The sequence below is a fragment of the Myotis brandtii genome, unplaced genomic scaffold, assembly GCF_000412655.1.
Source record: "Myotis brandtii unplaced genomic scaffold, ASM41265v1 scaffold833, whole genome shotgun sequence".
Taxonomy (NCBI): Eukaryota; Metazoa; Chordata; class Mammalia; order Chiroptera; family Vespertilionidae; genus Myotis; species Myotis brandtii.
The window spans coordinates 259,865-281,811 of NW_005371384.1; the positions used below are offsets into that span (position 1 = coordinate 259,865).

The 21,947-nt window shown below is 38.4% G+C and overlaps 1 protein-coding gene across 5 annotated transcripts in view; it reads left to right on the plus strand.

Moving 5' to 3' along the window:
- The window catches only part of DYM (dymeclin), a 239,778-nt gene that overhangs the window by 145,205 nt on the left and 72,626 nt on the right, over window positions 1-21,947 (plus strand). For 3 of the 5 annotated variants that reach the window (XM_014531964.1, XM_014531961.1, XM_014531963.1), the window contains one exon: window positions 108-272. The exons of 1 other annotated variant lie outside the window; for it this stretch is intronic. In XM_014531964.1, the coding sequence (XP_014387450.1) occupies window positions 108-272 (165 nt within the window). Of the gene's footprint in view, window positions 1-107; window positions 273-21,313; window positions 21,344-21,947 lie in introns of all 5 variants that reach the window. One more of the 5 variants, XM_014531962.1, reaches the window with a different exon arrangement.

Below are 21,947 nucleotides of genomic sequence, written 5' to 3' on the forward strand. Positions count from 1 at the left end.
TAGTGAAAATACTAGTACACAAAGCTTTGAGGACATTGAGAATGATTTATTTTTTCAAAGGAAAACTCCTTTCTTTCTGTTTTTCTCCTTTTACCTTTGTCTTTCAGTTATACCTGCCGCCACTTGCGGAGATATGTTTATGTGTTGGACAAACTGTATTTCCCCCACTCTCACTGTTCTACGCTTCAGCATTGCTTCTCGAGCCTCAGTGACAATGGAGAGGAACTCTTGTCTTTAACTTGCTCTCACATTCTCAGAGCCTATGCTTCCAGGTTATTAACCTCTGCTGTCCATGTTCTGCATGCTGCATGCTGTGTATGACTGGTAATTGCATGTTTAAATGGGACACGCCAATTAAATGATTGAAGAGGAAATTTATATTTGAAATGATACTAATTCTTTAAAACAATAGCTGGGATTTGTTTGCTTACAAATGTCTTCTTAAGTACTTCATAGTGTGTTTCATGGGAGAGAGAAAAGCTTTCAACCACAGAGTTGTCATGTCAACTTGAAAGAACTTTTCTGTACTTTACTCCATTTGGAAATCTTTGGGTTTAATTTATAATAGTTGGGAGTGCTCTGGTTTGTATATGAAATAGACCCTACAGTTGCTGTTAATTGCATATGAATTTTGAGTTCTCTTTCTTGCTCTGCAAGCACATCTGAGAGCTGGCTGTGAGGTTCCACCCAAGTTTCTATCGAGGCTCGTTCAGCTAAGCAGATGTGATTTTATAAGAAGGTAGAAATTAGCCATTGGGTTTTTATATTTCTCACTCATTTTATTTACACAAAGAGTAGGTATAAAGTCAACAATTTGCAACGTGTCATGGGTGAGTGTAGAGTAAACATAATGATGGTGGGAGTAGTAAGAAGGAGGGAAGCAATCAATCTCAAGTATCAGAAAAAATGTGCACCTGCCGTTTAGTGTGTATCGTGCTTCAGCATAGAGGGGCAGCATGACATTACTGCTTTGTACTTTGTAGTTGACATTTTTTTTAAATATATATTTTATTGATTTTTTTACAGAGAGGAAGGGAGAGGGATAGAGAGCTAGAAACATCGATGAGAGAGAAACATCGATCAGCTGCCTCCTGAACACCCCCTACTGGGGATGTGCCCGCAACCAAGGTACATGCCCCTGACCGGAATTGAACCCGGGACCCTTCAGTCCACAGGCCGACGCTCTATCCACTGAGCCAAACCGGCCAAGGCATGTAGTTGACATTTTAGCACACATTTTCTATAAATCAGAGATGACTTAAACTAGCATGATACTATTGGGCCTGAGATAGGAGAAATCAAGGAAAAGTTTAGTGTTGAGATCATCCTCTCCCTTTTAACGGTGTCACTTCTTTGAATTACTATTAACTCGGGGCTTTGGTTTGTTGCTGCCTGATGCTAGAAAGCTAAGAGAACATCGGCAATGCTTTCCAGTTATTTTCTGACACGTAGCAATTAGAAACAGTATGTTCTCTTTGTTATAAAATTAAGCAGGTAGGGGCATAGAACTCATAGAATCTATTGAAAATTGTGGGTCTTCTTTTCAAAAGGCAAAAATAGAAGAAGTCTCTAAATTCAGAGTTTACATGCAACTGCTATAAAAGAGACTGAAAATGTGAGCTGGGATGCCCATATGTAAGATAAAAAATGGCAGAAAATAGTGGATTGCTATAAAGAAACAACTACCCAAAGTCACCAAAATGTTAATATCTTGGAATTTATCCTAAGGAAAGAACTCAACTTAAGGAAAAAATTGTATTTAAGAACAAAATAAGGAAATGATCAAGTAAACTATAATTTCTCAACTCAATGGAATATCATGCAGCCATTAAAAATCCTATATAATAAAAGGGTAATATGCAAATCGACTGAATGGTGGAATGACCAATTGCCATGGTATGCACTGACCACCAGGGGCAGACGCTCAATGCAGGAGCTGCCCCCTGGTGGTCAGTGCGCTCCCACAGGGGGAGCACCGCTCAACCACAAGCTGGGCTGGCGAGCGCAGCGGTGGTGGCGGCAGCACTAAGGATGTCTGACTGACAGCTCCCAAACTGCTAAAGGGTGCAGGCCGGGCTGAGGGGGTACCTGCCCTCCCCCCAAGTGCACGAATCTCATGCACCAGGCTTCTAGTATTATATAGAGAAAAAAATAAGTAGAAATATGGAAAACATTTTATATGTTAAGTGTAAAAAGTATATAGTACTATTAAGCCAAATGTATAAAATCATATCCATATGGACAAGAACTAGATAATGTATAAAATAGTTGTGAAATATTAGTAAAATATACATGGCATTTCTTCTTTAGATAATTTTGAATTTATTTTTTAGGCATTTAAAAGCATTGTACACATTTAAATTATAAGTTTCTCCTCTCCCTTTTCTTTGCCCTCCCTTCACTGCCCAAGTTAAATACATGTTTTTGCCTTTTTCCCTCCTTCCAACATATTGTAGTATCATTTTATTAATCGGCAAAGAGCTGAAATGGTTCATGGGACTCTTCTGATCTATGGTCCCAGAAGATTTTTCCCATGGCTCATTTTAGAATTTTTATAAATTCTTTTGTCTTTCTTTTTAACTGAATAGGTCTATAATTCTAAGTGAGCACAACATTAAATCTTTCTCTAAACTGTGGCACTTTCAAATTTAGGAGTACTTTTTACCTATGTGGTATGTCTCGAGGTTTAACAAATCACATCGGGTGCCATTTTTTGCTCTGAAAGGATTGCATCTTCAGTCTAAACTAAGACAGTGCTCAAATGAGTTTTCTCAAAAGAGTTTTTTTAAAATTCTTTTAGAACAGTCTTGTCAGAGTATATGCCGCTCACTAAATCTGTATTGAATAAATATTTGAAACCAGAGTAATAATTTTTCATATGATACTGTCTTAATAATTTTCATATGATACTGTTGTGGCTGTGTGCATTATTGATTTCTGTGCCACTTCTGTGGCATGAAATGAAATGTATTATCCCGCTTAAACCATTATGGTTTCCTTTTGAGTTACTTATTCACTACTCGATCCTGTCATCAAGCTTCTTCCATTTTCTGTAATGTGTTCAGTCTGAAGATTTACTACTTTTGTACTCAGTGCCGTGTAAGTCAAAATAGAACAGGTAAATCCAGATCAGAAAACTTGGGAAGAATAAACAATAGGCAATTAATGTTTTTTTTAAAAATCACTTTTCTATGTATTCACTATGTTTCTTGGTTTGGGGATTTGGAGTTTTATTTTTCCATCTCAAGAATTACAGGGATGAATCACTGCTGTGTGTTCTGTGGAAGCGAGGAGGGCAAAGCTTGACAAACCTAGCTGCCGTCTTTGCTGGGTCTCAGCTGAGGTGGACAGCTTTGCCCCGCCCCCTTCTCTTGGCATGTGTTACAGCATGTTGCAGGCTTTCTTCCCACCTTTTGTGCATTTCTTTGTGGGCTCGATTGCTTTAAATACTAGAATTCCTTCAAGTTTGATCCTAAGGTCTTCTCTTTTTACTTAAATTCTCCCCTTGGGCATTTTCATCTCTTTCTGTGACTTTTCATGTCACCCATGTGCCAGTGCTTCCCAAATTGATAAGTCCAGCTGAAATTCTGAGCTCAGTCCCGTATTGTCAGCTACTGTCATTTGCCTTCATGTTAACATCTCCACTCAGACCTCTCACAGTCCCCATCTCTCAGGTGAACTCTTAACCTTCCTCCACAAACCTTTTCTTTTAGTCTCCTCAGTAAGTGGTGTCTCTGTCCATCAGGTTGCCTGTGGTCATCACATGAGAATGACCAATATTTTCTCCCCCCTCTAACCCGTCCATCTTCATTCCATCCATTTCAGTTCTGGATCCAAAATGTAAATGGAATCTCTCCTTTTCTCTGCCCCTGTTGCCAGCCCCTCTCCCTCAGATCACCCTTATCTCAGACCTGGACTGTGAAGACCTCCTGTCCTGTTCACACTTCCCTCCCATCACTCCCACTCCTAACTCCTCATCTAGCAAGCATCTTCAGATCATGGAAATCACATGGTCTCTTCCTTGCTGAAGACCCTTCAGTGGCTCCCCTCTGCCCTCGGGGTGGTACATTCTCTAGCTCACAAGTTATCTTTTCCTGTTGCTGACCCCTTCTCCATCTTAGAGCTTTTTACATGTTCTTTCCTGTCTAGATTGTTCTTTTCCCTGCTCTGTATTTCTTAACACTTGTTAATTCCTCAGACAGGTTTCCCCTTCTCCCCAAACCTGTTGTTATCCTCCTATATAATAAAACCATAATATGCAAATCGACTGAATGGCGGAATGACCGGTCGCTATGACTCACACTGACCACCAGGGGGCAGACACTCGATGCCTCCTGGTGGTCATTGTGCTCCCACAGGGGGAGCACCGCTCAGCCAGAAGCTGGGCTCACGGCTGGCGAGAGCAGTGGTGGTGGCGGGAGCCTCTCCTGCCTCTGAGGCAGTGCCAAGGACAGCTTGGGGGATGTCCACTTGCCGGCTTAGGCCCACTTCTGCCCAGCAGGCGGACTTCCCTTAGGGGCCCCAGACTGCGAGAGGACGCAGGCCGGGCTGAGGAACCCCTCCAATGCACGAATGTCATGCACCAGGCCTCCTCTAGTACTTAATATGATGTTTTGTCTCACACACATGTCCTTTCTTTTTCTGTCTCTCTCCTAGAGTAGACATAAGCCCACAACGGAAGAAAATGTGTGCTTTTTCAATCCATCAATCCCTAGCACCTATGCACGCAATACTTAGATACACAATAGGTGCTTTATATTTGCTGAAACTGAATGATTTTAGTTTACTACAGGTAATTTTTTGCAGGCTTGCTTAGTCTAATAATGACCACTTCTTCAGAGGTTACTTGACCAGAAGCTGTAAGATGGCTATCCTGTTAAAATGCTACTACACCTCAAAATAGCATTCAAAATAGCATCATTAGATAATGAAGTATTCTAGTTATAGTTTCCATAGATACATAGTAAAATTGCCTGGCAAAGGAAGGCTCTTTAATTCTTGAATATATGGAATTGCATTGCTTTTGTCTCTCAGCTAAGTATTTTGCACTTTTTTTTATCTTTATGATAAATCATAACCATCAAAGCAATTTCAGCATGCTTTGAAAGATGCCTCATAAAAATGCAAAAATAACATTTTCTATGGCCACTCTAAATAAGCAGAAGAAATTCAGAGGGAAAAGTAAAATTATTTTATATTAAATTTGCCTCTTGAAATTTAAATACAATACTGGAAAATTAGTTCTAAGTAGGGTTTTTTTGCATAAATAAATTACAGATGCTAGCAGCTGTAATAGTGGTAACAGAATGAAATTTTAGAAATGTAGATAAGGATTAAGAAAGTATATCACTATATGTATTAAAAATTTTAATGAACTTTTTTAAAATCCAAAATTACCTAGTGGAGAAGGATACACATTTATTATACTACTAGAGGCCCAGTGCACAAAATTCATGCAGGGTAGGGTCCCTAGGCCTGGCCGGTGATCAGGGCCAGTCAGGGCCTTCCTTCCCCGGCTGCTGGCCAGGGCCTGCCTTCATTCCGTGCCACCCCCTGGTGGTCAGCGCACGTCATAGCGAGCGATCAAACTCCTGGTCGAACTCCCGAGGGGACACTTTGTATATTAGCCTTTTATATATATAGATACCCAATTGGCAATGTTTAGTAAAATATTTTCAGTATTTTACTAAAATACTTTATTTATTTTTTTTTTAATTAAATCTTTATTGTTCAGGTTACATTTGTTCCTCTTTTTTTCCCCCCCATAACTCCCCTCCTCCCAGTTCCCACCCCACCCTCCGCCCTCACTCCCCACCCACTGTCTTCATCCATAGGTGCACGATTTTTGTCCAGTTTCTTCCCGCATCTCCCATTCCCCTTTCCCCCCCAAGAATAGTCAGTCCATTCCCTTTCTATGTCCCTGATTCATTATAATCACCAGTTCATTCTGTACATCAGATTATTTATTCACTTGGTTCTTAGATTCACTTGTTGATAGATGCATGTTTGTTGTTCACAATTTGTATCTTTACCTTTTTCTTCTTCCTCTTCTTAAAGGATACCTTTCAGCATTTCGTATAATACTGGTTTAGTGGTGATGAACTCCTTTAGCTTTTCCTTATCTGTGAAGCTCTTTATCTGACCTTCAATTCTGAATGATAGCTTTGCTGGATAAAGTATTCTTGGTTGTAGGTTCTTGGTATTCAGCACTTTGAATATTTCTTGCCATTCCCTTCTGGCCTGCCAAGTTTCTGTTGAGAAATCAGCTGACAGTCGTATGGGTATTCCCTTGTAGGTAATTGAGTCTCTTTCTCTTGCTGCTTTTAAGATTCTCTCTTTGTCTTTTGCTCTTGGCATTTTAATTATGATGTGTCTTGGTGTGGTCCTCTTTGGATTCCTTTTGTTTGGGGTTCTCTGCGCTTCTTGGACCTGTAAGTCCATTTCTTTCACCAGGTGGGGGAAGTTTTCTGCCATTATTTCTTCAAATAGGTTTTCAATATCTTGCTGTCTCTCATCTTCTGGCACCCCTATTATTCTGATGTTGGTACGCTTGAAGCTGTCCCAGAGGCTCCTTACACTATCTTCGTATTTTCGGATTCTTTTTTCATTTTGCTTTTCCGGTTGGGTGTTTTTTGCTTCTTCGCATTTCAAATCTTTGACTTGATTCTTGCGCTCCTCTGGTCTGCTATTGGGTGTCTGTATAATATTCTTTATTTCAGTCCGTGTATGCTTAATTTCTAGTTGGTTCTTTATCATAGCATCGAGGGTCTCATTAGTTTTCGTGACTCTCTCCTCAAGTTTATTGACAGCTTCTAGCACATTTTTGCAAGCCCTCAAAATTGCGATTTTTAGCTCTATATCCTCCATTTCTGTCATGTTTTTTTGTCTCCGCATTTTTTATGCTTTCTTGGTGCACCCCCTAGTGGTCTTTGTGCGCAGTCTTGTTCTAGTTGAGCCTTGATTGTTGTAGTTAATACTAGAGGGATTTGACCACCAGGCCGACTGGCTGTGTGAATCAGCTGTGTCTGCCGCGGAAAACTTCTGTCCTCTGGGGAGGTGCTAATCTAGCCTTTGCCTGAGGCTATCCGGCAAATGGCTCTGCGCAGGGCTTGGGCGGGGCGGGCTCAACAGGGCGGGCGGAGGGAGCCGTTATGGTGCCCTCAGTCCTGTTCCCAGAGGCTCTGCTTCTCAGAACCCCCGGAACCGCTGCAAACCTCGGAGGGAAAGCTGCCTTCCAACTGATGCCAGACACTCCCGCTTCTCCCGTTTGGGTCCGAGTCCCCAGCGATTCGCCCGTATCTGGAGCTCAGAGTCTGAGACTCCCCCCTGACCGAAAACGACAACCGCGCTCTCAGCCACCAGCCCGCTTTGCGCGCGCACCTCCGCACCTGAGTTTTTTCCACACTGCGCCTCCTCTGAGCCTCGGTGTGCTGTTATTTTTCCTTCTAGTTGAAGAGTCTCTCCTCAGCCAGCCTTCCTGTGGTTCTGGGTGATGTCCGTTCCGTCTTTTAGTTGTATTTTTGAAGTGGTTGTTTGCGGCAGCAGTCTCCGGTGTTTACCTATGCCGCCATCTTGGTCTCCAGTATTTTACTAAAATACTTTAGTAAAATATTTTCGTCCGGACAACTGGACGACCGGCCAGTAGCTGTGATGCGCACTGACCACCAGGGGGCAGACACTCAATGCAGGAGCTTCCCCCTGGTGGTCAGTGCGCTCCCACAGCCAACCTCCCACAGCCAGCCAACTGCCTGTGATCCCTCCCTCCAGCTGGCCGCCCCAATTGGGACTGGGTGAGATGGCCCTGATCGGCCCCAATCGCCCACCAGGCCAAGGGACCCCACCCGTGCACGAATTCGTGCACCAGGCCTCTAGTGTTACCTATAAGAATATTGGTAAGGTTTATTGAAGACCAACAGTAACATGAAAACCCGACTCAAAGTAAATGTTACACTGGCCTGCCATAGTGATTTGCACTGAAATGTTACTGAGTTATATTGTACAATTTATTGGTCAAAGGGAAGAAATTTAGATTAAATCAATAAATATGTATAACAAAAGATACTTATTAAGTAAATTTTAATGTGCAAGAAAGATGAGAATTTTGACATATGGAAACAAAATAAAGAAATAATCTTAGGAAACCACAATATGAAATTATAATGGTACTAGATCTAGATTTCATTGGTAAATGAGGCACTCAAGTCTTAGCTGATGTACCTATGGGTGGATAAAAGTAACCACAGTTCCTGACGATGAACACCCTAAATAAAAAAATTGAAATTTCTCAGGAAGTTTAGACTATGTATGGAGGATTTGGAATGGATACAAAGTTCTCCCAATTGGATGCTGTTCCCCTACGGCTTCCATTTGCAGGGAATTTCATGTACATATTCAGACATGCATACTTGCATAACTGCTTATTATAGAAATATTCTTGGTTACTAAATGTCTAACAGACTTAAACATACAGCGTTTCCCGTATATGGAAGAAAAGTGATTCCACCCACTCTCCATGCCTTGGCACGTCATGATGCCAGCCCTTACATTTATTTGACTTCCAGAATTTAAATAGGCGGTGATGTAAATCAGAAGTTAATGTTTCACCTACTAGCACTAAGTAACTAAATCATCATGCTCAGGATGAGAGAGTAAATCCTTTTCAATTTGGTCAAAGTAGGAATGGCATTACTCTAATCCTGTCCCTCTGTGTTAGATAGACAGCGAGATGATTTATTTCTATCTTACAAAAGAGGAGGAAGCAAAGGAGAATGGAGAGAAGCTAAATGTTTTGGCAAAGATCACACAAGCTGGAAGTCGAATCCAAGTTTCTGAAGTTCCTGTTCTGATCAAAGTTTCATCTTATTGAATGTCACAGCATTATGATGTGAGATAAATGCATCTCCCCATACGTGTGCCTAAGGAATTATTCTCAATGGATAGCTGCTTTTATTTTTTTTTTAATTTCACATATTGAGACTTTAAAATTTTATTTTAATCCTGTTACCTTTTAAATCTCCATCTTACAGATTTGAGCTGGAATGGAAATTGAAGAGTTACTAATTTTCTTGGGCATTTTCTATGCACGTTCTTATATCGATCTTAAACTAGAGTCAGATACGCTCCAAGAGATTGCTTGTTTCACACAACAGCTCTACAAACTAGCTTCTATAAGAGGCAGGTCATTAAAAATTAAATTTTAAATGAACTTTAGATGTACTGTATAGATTTCCTAAAGGCTGTGTGTTAGAGAGAGTGTGCATATAATTTTCTTTGTCCAGTAGTGGTGATAATAGCTAATATTTATTGAGCTCTTACTCTGTAATGGACATTCTTCTCATTATTAACTATTTTATTTTAATCCTCAAAGCAACTCTGTGAGATAGTTAATATTATTACCCCCATATTATAGATGAGGGAACTGATACACAGAGTGATTTACAATACCTTGCTAGAAGACACCAAAGCTAGTATTAAAAACCCAAATATTCTGGGTATAAAAGCCACACTTTTAACCTTATTGCCTCCCAAGAAGCCTTTTAATAATAACATGATTTTATTAAATAACTTTGCCCTTAAAATAATTTCAACCCACCTTAGAGCCAGCTACAAGCCTGATATTATTTGATGATTATACACTTTTAATATTTGTGTTTAAATTATTGAACTTCTGTTCTCTACTTACAATTTTAGTTGGAGATACTTTAAAAACTGGCTAGTCCTGACCTGTGTGGCTCAGTTGGTTGAGCATCATCCCATGTACCAAGAGGTTACCAGTTTAATTCCCAGTCAAGGCACATGGCAGGGTTGCAGGCCCGATCCCTAGTGGGGAGCATGCAGGAAGCAGCTGATCAGTGTTTCGTTTTCTCTCTCTCTCTCTCTCTCTCATCAATAAAAACATATTTTTAAAAAATTAAATTCAAAACTGGCTTAAAATTGAGTTGTAGACTGTAGAAACAAGAAACTCAAAGCTGTATTATTTGGTCTCAATTCTATATGTACCATTTCATCGGGTTTCTACTCTCCAAACATGCAGTGTCTCTTTTTCAAAACCACTAATCCTTATAAAAGTTCACAGTGTTGTATCCCAAATGTCTAAGTTTGGTTTTAATTTTTTATATAGGTTTGATTTTTCCCCCTTCAAAGTAATAGTGGTTAAACACTATTTTTAAAGGGTTTTAAACCAGCTTTCACAAAGTAAACATGGGCAGATTTTCACTGTTAACCCAAAGGATAAGTTTCATATTTTACTTATCACTGGAAAAGAAGAAAATGAGATCAATTAGCTACCGAATATAATTTCTAATAGTGACTAAAACTCTTATGGCTTCCTTGTCATTCCTCTGTTTAGTGACTAGCAATTGTGTCATTCTTCTAACTTTAAATAAACAAGTAAGCAGAAGCTACAGTTAGAAGTATAGTTACTATTGATATAGGTATGTTTTTATGCAGATCACATTAAAATAAACTTTTAAAATGTTATTTTTAAGTTTATTTTTGATGTATTTAATGTTGATACTAGTAATTCCTTTTCCTAGGTGCATTTATTTTCAAGTAGCACATACTGTAAGTCAATAGGAAGTTCAAGTCCCTGTTATTCATGACAGAAGAATTCAATATGTGGGCTCTATATCCTAGCACTCAGTGGTGTGGCAGCATGAGAATCTGGGCAGAGTAAGGGGGGAGGGGGCCCATCTTTTAGATTCATGTAAGTTTAGTTCTAAACTTACAAAATCACATTTAAAGATGGCGATGGAACTATATACAATGATATTTTAGTATCTTTTCTGTAAAAAGTTAGAAAGTTTTTTAAAAAGGTTAACAAATAATCTAAAACCAGTGAGTAAATAGCTGCAGGTAAATTTGTTTCTAAGCATTCAGTTAAAAAGCACATTTGGGGAATACTTTTCATAGTTTAACTGATTGTCCTATTGCCTCTGGATTCCTCTAACTGTCCTTAAATGGTCAGGTCAGAGAGCATCATTGTGGATTAAATACTGGTCAGTAAAACAGCGGGCAGTCATCTGTTCTGTGGGTTTCTAATTCTTGCTTTTTCTTGTTTTGCATAACAATACATTACTCTAGCAGGCAAGATATTGAGGCAATGTGTTGTGACACCTAGTTTAAAGGAAAGAAAAGAGCTTTGATTTTCATTAGTTTAAAAATATTCCTTCTCAAGAACCACTGTCCCTTGATTTCTGTCACTAGTGCTAAGCAGCAAATGTAAGAGGTATCCAGGCTACCAAAATTTGCCTAGCTGTTGGTGTGACTATGGCAAGAGTTTGTGGTATTTCCTGTTACTGCGGTCTAGAGAAACTGCATTTAATCCTCGCTGTCTGGTTTTCTATCCCTCCCTTCCCCCTGCAAATATAATAATGATAATTGTAACCTGTTTGTACATTGAATCTGTGCACATAAAGAGCGTGTGGTTCCCCTGAGAGATGATTCACCTGAGCTGGAATCATGGTGTGAACTCAGGCATTACAGACCTGGAAGTGTAAGTCACCGAGGCATCTTTTCTTTAAGTGAGACCAAGTCCATCTGGCTTTAATTTGCAATGCCTTTTACCATCAAAATGTTGTTGCTTTGTTCTGCTATAGGGGGAATGCTACCCCAAACAGTACAATGACCTCTTAAAATTACTGCTTTATTAACTAACTCAGCTCTAATGTATCTGTAGTCTTAGGTTTGAATTTGTTGGCACATGACCTAAACCGCTGCTTTATATATATTGGGGAATGTACATATTTATTTGAGTCTATGTTCTTTAACTTTACGAATTAAAATAAACAAGTAGTCACCTCCGAGGGTAATGTGGCTTTGTTTGTTTACAACATGTGGACATTTGACATGCCTCCTCATAGCAAAACTGAAGAACTCACTTTCCCAATAATGTTGTGTTCTTTAGCAGAAAGAAGCTCTAAGTATTATCGTGTTATTCCTGATCTGGTTCTGCAGGTGTTTTGTCTGATGTTGTGTGTTTAGAGAAGCCGATTTACCCTCTTACATAATCAAATGACATTTCTTCTGATGATCTACAGTTATTTTTCTTGCCTATTAATATTTGTTACTCAAATATTTTTCTGAGTTTAGTTTTCACTATATTATTTTTAGATATATTATCTCTTTAAAATATCTTTTTGATGTTCTATTTCAGCTTTGAATTTTAATCCATTGCTTATTTTAAACAAACCATGATGTTCAAAAACTACAGTGTAATCTAGAACTAATTATCTTCTTTGTTGACTATATAATTCTACTAAAAAACATAATGCCTTAGTGATGCAGGTGGTCAGGAGACCTGGGGACCCTAGGGTCCATGTCCTACTTTGGGTTCTTGGCTTCTTGCAGGAAAGAATTCAAACGTGAGCCAGCATGGAGTTTAAAGTGAAGTGAGTTTATTAGTGAAGCAGTGAGACAGAGTGGGCTGCTCCACAGACAGAACAGCCTTCTATTCAATAAGGGGGAGCACTCAGGGATCTTCCTGGGAAAGGGAGGGAGATTTCTCATAGGAGCTCCATTGACCACTGTGTCCTTATATGGGCTCTACCCTATCTCATTAATGAGATTTTATCAGACGTTAGTTCATTAGACTAATTCACTAAATCACTAGTCTTTGACCTAAAAGAGATGGCTTTTCACGAGCCACTTTGTTTTTCTAATTTTTCTCTGTAGCACATATCATTGTCCTTATTGTCACTGTGGACAGACAGACACTGCTCGGAATTGGGCAAGTAGTAGATGGTAGAAGCAGGGTAAGACCAGTGTTCCAGTTCATCAGTGTTCCCCATGAGACTTGGAGTAATTTTTTTTAGATTGTATATTCCCAGTGACTATGGTCTTCCTTTTGACAATCAAATATCCACATCTGACTATTTGTCCCTGTATCTGTACTATTTGAAAGCAGTGGTTGTATTTATAATTTTTAGATCCCTCTGGATGATGCCTTCCCTTTGGTTGTAGATATATCTAAAGTTCTACTTTTAAACCCAGTGACTATGGTCCATTAGTTATGCTTATATGCATGCATACAAGTCCTTCGGTTGTGTATCTGTACTATTTGAAAGCAGTGGTTGTATTTATAATTTTTAGATCCCTCTGGATGATGCCTTCCCTTTGGTTGTAGATATATCTAAAGTTCTACTTTTAAATTATAAAGCTTGTCAGGATTCACATTCTTTTTGATGTGCTGAATATGGTGAACCTCACAGCAGCGTAATAACAAACACATTTCAAATTTGAGCCTCACAGTGGTTGATGTGATGGATTCACTCTGTAAATAGGACAGGTGGGTGGATGGGTGACCTCAGGTAGACTTCACTGATAAAGTGACTTTTAAAAAGTGCTTTGAGGACAGATATTTGATGGATTAGTGGGCTGTTCCAAGTGAAGGGGGTGGCATGAAAGAAGATATAGGCAGGAGTAGGCGAGAAAGACAAAGGGTTCATTTAGGAGAAAAGAATGGGGAATGGGACAGCGTGTGGGAGGAGATGAGATCAGACGTACGAATTGGAAGAGAGTTGTGGAGCCATTGGAGAAAAGTTATACTTTAAATGTTGAGAGAACCAACAATCTGATTAGAAGAAGTGTGGTGAATTTATACCCCCAAACGAAGAATGATAGCAGTTTAGTATGTTCCATCATTTAATAAGAAAGACAGTGAATGGGCAGAATAAAAAATGAAGTTATTATTAAGTAGGTGGCCATAAAAATTATTATTCAAACCAGGATTCTATTTAATAGTTCCACTGGGACAAATTCATAAATTGGGACTTGCTGGCCAAATCAAGACATATTCTGGGCATATGGTTATGCCATTATTATTAATTATTTGGATCTCATTAGCATATCATAAAGAAGAAAAATTAAAATCCTGAGTTTTTAAAGGGATACGTAATATTTTTTAAAATACATTTTTATTGATTTCAGAGAGGAAGAGAGAGGGAGTGAGAGATAGAAACATCAACAATGAGAGAGAAACATTGATTGGCTGCCTCTTCCACGCTCCACACTGGGGATCGAGCCCACAACTCAGACATGTGCCCTGACCAGGAATCAAACCGTGACCTCCTGGTTCATAGGTCGATGCTCAACCACTGAGCCATGCCAGCCGGACTTGATAATATTTTTTAACATTCTTTTTTTAATTGAATTTATTGGGGTGACATTGGTTAATAAAATTATATAGAAATCAGGTGTACAATCTGTGATACATCATGTGTATCTGTATTGTGTGTTCACACCCCAGGTCAAGTCTCTTTCCATCACCGTTCATACCCCCTTAACCCTCTTCTTTCTCCCCCATCATAATATTTCTTTAAAAAAAGAAAAGAACTGTAAATAGTTAAGTGTCAGATTCTGGCCAGGACTAGTGGGACTCGTCACTAAGGTTGACTTACAGATGTTGGCGTTTTCATGGCAGTGTGGGCTGGTGCTTCGGTGTGGAGACAGGCTGCCTAGGCTTGAGTGCTAGTTTCCCACTGAGAAGCTGGTGGTCTTTAGCAAGTAAGGTGGCGATAATAGGGAATCCTGCCTCTGGGTTGAGGCCAGATTTAAATGAGATAACTAACGTATGCAAAACACTTACCACAGTGCTAATGTCACATACTGAGCACCCAAATTCTGCTATTGTTTTTCCCATGATTACTACAATTACTTTATTTATTGGTGGTTAGCATGTTTTCAATTTAAATTAAAGTAATAAGTACTTTAATTTTTCTGGCGTTCCTGGCAGCTTTCTGCCTTTTATTTGTAGTGATAATTCAGTCTGAAGGAAATAAGTTTAGCAAATTATTTTTCGTTCCAGCTTTAATATGACACAGTTCACATCTCACTTTCCATCTACCAGTTCTCACTTTTCAGAAGTAAATAGGTTTTCGCAGTTATAATGTTGAATTATTGAATATAGTAATTCTCATTTTGCAGTCTAGTCAGTCTTAAAAGATGTTTTCAGCAGCATTATGTTATTCAAATCCAACTTCTGTTCTGCGCAGATTGATGGCTGAAGAGTAATCATTTAATTTTCTGTTTTAAGTAAAAAAGCTGAAACTTACTTTTTCTCTAGGAGTGGGCGTGGGGGTCTTGCCAAATAAAAATAATGATATGATTTAGATCTTTCAAGTTTTAGATAATCATTTAAAGAGATGCATGAGATTGTTGTTGATAATTCAAGTTGAACAAGCTTTTCTTTGGTCCACTTGTACTTATTATTTCTTTTTTCTAGAATACTCTTTCCCAGATACCCGCACAACTCGAATCCTCACTCTTTTTAGGTCTTTGCTTAAATGTCACCTCCTCAGTGAAGCTGTCTCCTACTGTCCCATCCAAAATCAGAACCACTCTCCAGCACTCTTCATTTTTCTTTACCTTTATTTTAATAAATGACAGTTATTTTAGAAGTACTGTGATAGTTCTCCATAGCTATAAGATAATACATTATTGGAGTAACTATCAACCTTAATCCTATAATGAAATAAAAATTTGTGCTTCTTGCTTTACTGGCTTGGCTCAGTGGCTGAGCGTCGACTCATGAACCAGGAGGTCATGGTTAGATTCCCTGTCAGGGCACATGCCCGGGTTGTGGGCTCCGTCCCCAGTGGGGGCGGGGCATACAGGAGGCAGCCAATCAATGATTCTCTCTCATCATTGATGTTTCTATCACTTTCTCCCTTTCCCTTCCTCTCTAAAATCAATAAAAATGTATTTAAAAAGCAAGAAAAGTTTGTGCTTCTCTATTACCTCAGTGACCCAGTCGTCAGGGAACTGAGCTTTCTTTTAGAATTGATTTGCTTATAAAAGGGGTTATGGAATGTCGAACATTCTTGGTCTGAAGTGAGTTGCGGTGGCCATGGCTAAGATCACAATGGCCATACTGCTTCAAGTACAGCCTTCTGGAGAAAAGGCAAATATATATATTTTTTTCAACGGAAGAGAAAGTTTGCACTGTTGGTTCTAGAGGCCCAAGAACCCTAACCTGCCTTCTAGTTGGGAAAGAGGAACTACCTCATCTTAACCACATCCTTATGTGTATTAGACATTTTGAGCTGCCATAACAAAATACCATAGACTGGGTGGTGTAAACAACGGAAATTTATTTTCTCGCAGTTCTGGAGGCTGGGAGTTCAAGACGAAAGTGCCGGCAGGATTGTTGTCCAGCAAGGGCTCTCCTCTTGGGTTGCAGCAGCTGTCTTCTTGCTGTGTGCTCATATGATCTCTTCTTATATGTTCCTGGAGAAAGAGGAGGAGCTCTTTGGTGCCTCTTATAAGGACAGTAATCCTATTGGATCAGGGCCTCACCCTTTTGACTTCATTTAGCCTTCCTTTCTTCCTTACTCTACATCCAGCCACACTAGAGATTAAGAGCTTTACCATATGAATTTTGGAGGTCCACATACATTCATTCCATAACACACTGCATCCCAAATTATTTCTGCTTGTCAGTTTAGTTCAATTAAACAAACATTTTTTTGAGGGCCTTTTAAACATACAGGTACATGCTAAGTACCAAGGAGGCCAAAGTGAATTATTCCATGCTCAAGAAATTAGTATTTTAGTGAGGGAAGTAAGCTGGATACTACTAACTAGAAAAATGTGGTCAATGTTTTCTCTAATTTTGAAGGGTGAGTAAAAATTTACTAGGCAGATCTATGTAGGAAAGAGACGTTTAGGCCAGGAGGTTAGCATGAGCAAAGGCATGGTGTGTTCAGGAAGTGATCATTGTGGATAATGTGTCAAGTAAAATCGAGAGTGGTAGACTTGAACTAGAAATTAAGACTGCTTTGTGGTGTTTGTTTTCCCTGAAGGTGTTATAACATCTGAAAAAGTGCAGAATACCTAATATGTTGCTTTCTGTAATGAAGAATAATGTTTTAGTAGAGTAGGAATGATTGGCATTTATCTACAAGAGACTAATTGTGCAAATAAAATACAGTAGTACAAAGACTAAATGAAAATACAACAGATCAAAGGATGTGGGATGCCACTAAAGCAGTATTTAGGGGGAAATTTATAGCCTGAAATGCCTATATTGGAAAAGAAGAAAGGCCTCAAATCAATTATCTCAGCTTCTTCCTTAAGAAACTAGAAAATGAAGAGCAAATGAAACTAAAATAAAAAGACTAAAGACAAGAGTATAGAGCAGAAGTTGGTGATATAGAAAACAGAAGAGCAGTAGAGAATATCAATAAAACCAAAAGTTCATTCCCCAAGATCAATAAAGTCAATACACCTCTAACCAAGATTGTGTTGAGTAATTTTTACTATATCCCAGACATGTGAGTTATTGTGGAGACTCTGGATTCTATTATAAACCAACTGGTCTGTCTCTGATAGGTCAGGGAATAACATATTCTCCTTCCTGGGGAATCAGGGATTAAATTGAAAGGCATTTACATAAAAATCAAAGATTTTAAATTGGACCATAAATACAGTACTGGGCTATCTCAAAACCATGGCATGCCAGAGAAACACAATTTTCCATGAGCTGAAATCATCTGAACCACCACTCCTGCGTTTTCCTGCCAGAGCACCTCTCTTTCTTCTTGAACATCCATCTAACCCCCACACCTTGACTCCAGATGCTTTGCTCAGCTTCATGACATGTGGCGTTTCCACTGAGTCTCCCAGAGAGAAACTACGTACTGGCAGCTGGTGGTCCAGACTCAGCCCAGAGAGGAGCCGAGTATTGTTTGCACATATTGTTAAAAAGTCAGAATTTGTTGCTAACATATAACAGTTTCGGAGTTGGGATAGCTGGTAACCCAGAGCCCATATTCCTACATGCCAATAATTAATTGGAACTGACCAGTGGCCTTTTCCTTAGTCTTCCTATTAAGAGTGTTTACATTAATTTTCTCATTTAATTATTACAGCAGCTCTTTATTTAGCAGCTGTCACCGTCATCATCACCGCATCCAAGGAAACAGTCTCAGAGAAGTGAAGCGCCCAGGTTCCCTCAGGTGGTTAGTGGAGGACTAGTGTTTAAGCACAAGTGTCTGCATTACCCGAAATTCCTTTCTTCATAATATTAAAAAGGAAGTTATTTTTACCTGTCACTTCAGTTGAAAACATTATTAATGTCCATAAATATTATATGATGCCAGCTATAGAGCCCTGGGCAACGAGTTGGTCACATTATTTAAATTATGCAAGGTTAAAGAATCAATTCATTCGTCACTTTTTCCTAAATTGCTTAAGACTGGATTTAATCTAGGCTACTCTCTCTTTTCTAAAATGTTGACATTTGTTGTCTATGCTGCCCAAATAAGTTACCTATAAGTAATTGAGGAATATGTTCATTTTAACACTATTTTCTATGTAAATACTTGAGCATGATTCCCTTCCATAAGAATAACAAATCATTGCTACCAGAAAAGAGATAGGCACTGATGCTTTTGGTTTTCTGTTTTCAGAAGGAACACAGAATTTAAACTCCACTTTGAATAAAAATTATCCATGATTTAGATAACAAGTTGTATCTTTCATCAAGAAACAAATGTCTCTTCCTCACAAAGACAGACTTGTATATTTTAGCTAATAAATATTTACTTTTGGTCTGAACAGATTAGATTCTTTCATCCCAGACTGTTTGTGTCTATGTAAATAGTATTGTTATCAGGCTGGAGCTAGTGTTTTCAGGTTTCCGCACACAGACTACTTGACAAATAATTAGATACAGTTATTACATAAAAGTCCATTGGAATTAGCCCTTTGTATGCCATAAGCGTCCATAGCTGCAGGTGGCCGATTTTTAATATTAAAATTCAAAATATCGTGGCGTGTGGGGATGGTTTCCATTTTGGATGCGTGGCAGTTAACTGGTTAAATACTAACTTATGCTGTGGGTTAATGCATATTTGTATTATAGGTCGTGTACCTTACTCTTCGAAAAGTAAGGAAAGTATTGTTAACCCTTCCCACTTTAGCTTAACTTTTAAAAGAAATTAAACAGATCCATGTTTGTAATAAAGTATCCTTTGCCGAAAGCTTTCTTTTTTTGCAAGAGGTGGGGATGATGGTGCTGGTGGTAAGAGAGCACCTTTTACTGCTTCCCTCTTTGCTTGTTGAAGAATGAGCAAAATATCAAAGCAGTTAGGAACAGCTTAAATGGTAGACACTTTGATGTCAGATAGACCTTGAGCAAGCTACTTTCCCTTCGTTTCCTTCTCTGTAAACTATGGATAGAAATGCTACTTACAAATTCCCCTTGACAGTAATTCTGTAAAGGCCTAACCCTGTACTTGGGATGTAGTAGGCACGCTCTATGGTTCTGTCACCCTCCTCTTAACCATCATCAACAAGATGACTACGGTTTTTACTGACATAAAGACATATTGTGTGGCAGCCGTATATTCCAAGGCGAATTTTGTGGCATATGATTTGTAAACAAATGATAGAAGCACATTAGGAGAAATTTAAGTATTCAGTGTGTCTGGGAATTTTACAATAGGTTATTTTAATTGGGCGCTGTCCAAGAGACAGAATCATGGATACTCTCTGAGCCTAATATGTCTGCACTGAATATTGGTCAAGTGTCTTTACCAGTTGTAATTACAGTTCAGTGAAAAATCTGTGTATGGCTCAGAGCTACCAAGCTTCAGACTTTAAGTAACTGCAGGTAGCAAGCTATAGTTCAACAGTAGTTTTGTACTTGAAGACATTGAGGTGCTAATGGAATGGAAGGAGCACTGGATTGAGTCAAAAGATGAGGATTATTCTACCTGTCAGCACTCAGGATCACCTTGGTTGTCTTGCTTTTCCTCATCGCTGAAAGTGTAGGGCTGGATTACATCTTTAAGATCCCAAATGTAATGAACAAGTGCCTTTCAGTGCATTTGTAACAGGATTCCCTTGTACAAAAAATAGCTTAGAGCCAGCAGAGGGAGCACAAAGCATGAATTTATGCCTGGATCTTAGGAAAATTGGGGAGTCATATGTGGTTAAACATTAACCACAGTTCTTTAAAAACAGGAGATTATTTCTTATCAAGTTATGCCCAACTTGATTTGAGCTATAATTTTGTCCTGAAATTGTGACATTTTTACAACTACTGATAAAATTTTACCTCTAATTATTGGTAGTTAAATAGAGCTGTGTTCTAAAAAGACATTTAAAAATGGTTATTCATGGGGAACACTATGGTTTGTGTTCTGTATTGTTAAATATATTTTAATTTAAAAACATTTGTAATTTTATCATATCAGAAATATTCTGGTTGATACTGTAGTAAACTCTGTTGTTTGGACTTAGCTCAGAACTAAAAGGGACTGTAGCTTCAAATATTACAGGCTTTTAAAATCCTATTTAAGTGACACCTCATTTATCTAGCATCCCTGGGAATTACGGAGTTCCACATATTTTCCAGATAACAAAAGTATGTTTTATGAAAGCACTATCTTCAAAAATGCTTTGAAAGTATTTCAGCCAAGACATCTTGCTATTGCAGACGCACAAGTTTTGTAAGTACAAGACTTGGTGCATGTTTGCATCCATTTCTGGAAGCTGCAGGGATGTTGCCATGAGCTTGGACAGTTGTACTAAACATTAACGGAATGCTGAGTTTGCTCCTACTTTGATCTCAAAACCCTTTTCTTGTTTGGCGGGGGGGGGGGGGGGCATTTTCCCCATTTCCATATGTTTTCATCCTGGTTTCCCCTTCTTCGTTGATTTTATTATGTGGGAGTTTTAGCTGAGGAAGGTAATAACTTAGCTTGTGTAGAGTGGTGTTAAGTCAGGTTAATAAGACCTAGAGTTGAATTCACAGCTCTCTCTTGGGCATTGATAACCACTTCATGCTAGGAAATCTTTCTCTGTTTGTGGTCTGGGTTTATGTCTTTAGACATGGGAAAGGAGGCATATTTAGTTTGTTGGGTTTTCTAAAAAGTATTACCCGTGGAAGATGTATGAAAAGTAACTCAAAATTAGGGATAGTTTTTCTTTTGAGATAAATTAAATTACCAAGGTTTTAATTTACTTAGGTCATTCTTACTAAATAGCATTTCTGACCAAATTTAGTCAAAATTAGAAAAATCTGCTTAATAATCCTTTTACTTATTAGATATTTTCCCACTGAATTACTTTAAAGTTAAAAACAAAAAATTTGCATGAATGACTGTGAAAAATAAAATTGTCTTTAAGCTTAATGATAGATTCTCTTTCTTCACTCACTTGTGTTTTTGTTATAACTACCAGGTCATACATTGACAAGTCATGTATTGTAGCTGTTATTTTTTAAATATTTTCACTCATCATAATTACTGTAACATTGTTTTTAAAGTTAGTCATCTTTCGGTTTTCCTTCTATGTCTTCCTTATTTAGTTACATTAACCAGGAGAAATTCAATTCCAGGTATGTTTATTGCTTTCCCTTTTTTGTTTGGGCGTCCATTTATGCCTGAGTCTTGCCAAATACTATGCTACAGCTGACCACCAAAGTTATTTGTCTCAAAAACTTCTGAAATTTCATTTATTCCAAGAAATGTATTGAAACCAATTAGAAGACTCTTACTGATTTCCCTCTTTATACATTTCCATGTAAATTTGCATCACACACTAGCCTAATTTACTTTTACCTTTTTACTTCCATCACCTTTAAAATAATTTGTCCATTAAAAAATATATACCCCCTAATGCACTTCAGTATTATGTTCAGTAATTCTTTTAATCAGCAGTTTTACTTCAAGGAATAGTCTCTCCCCTCTAGTATATTAAAAATTGTGTACAAGGGCATTCATTGCAGTGCTATTTGTAATACAAAAAACTAGGAACATTATACTGATTGATAGTGGACAGGTCAAATTATGGTATATCCATATTTTGTATCAAGTAACTCGCACTAAATAATTGTTTGTTGACTGAATTAAGGAATATATTGTTAAGTAGAAAAAGTGCAGGTACAAAACAGTTTATATTTTGTGGAATAAAAAGATGGATGTAAATGGACAGTATTCATT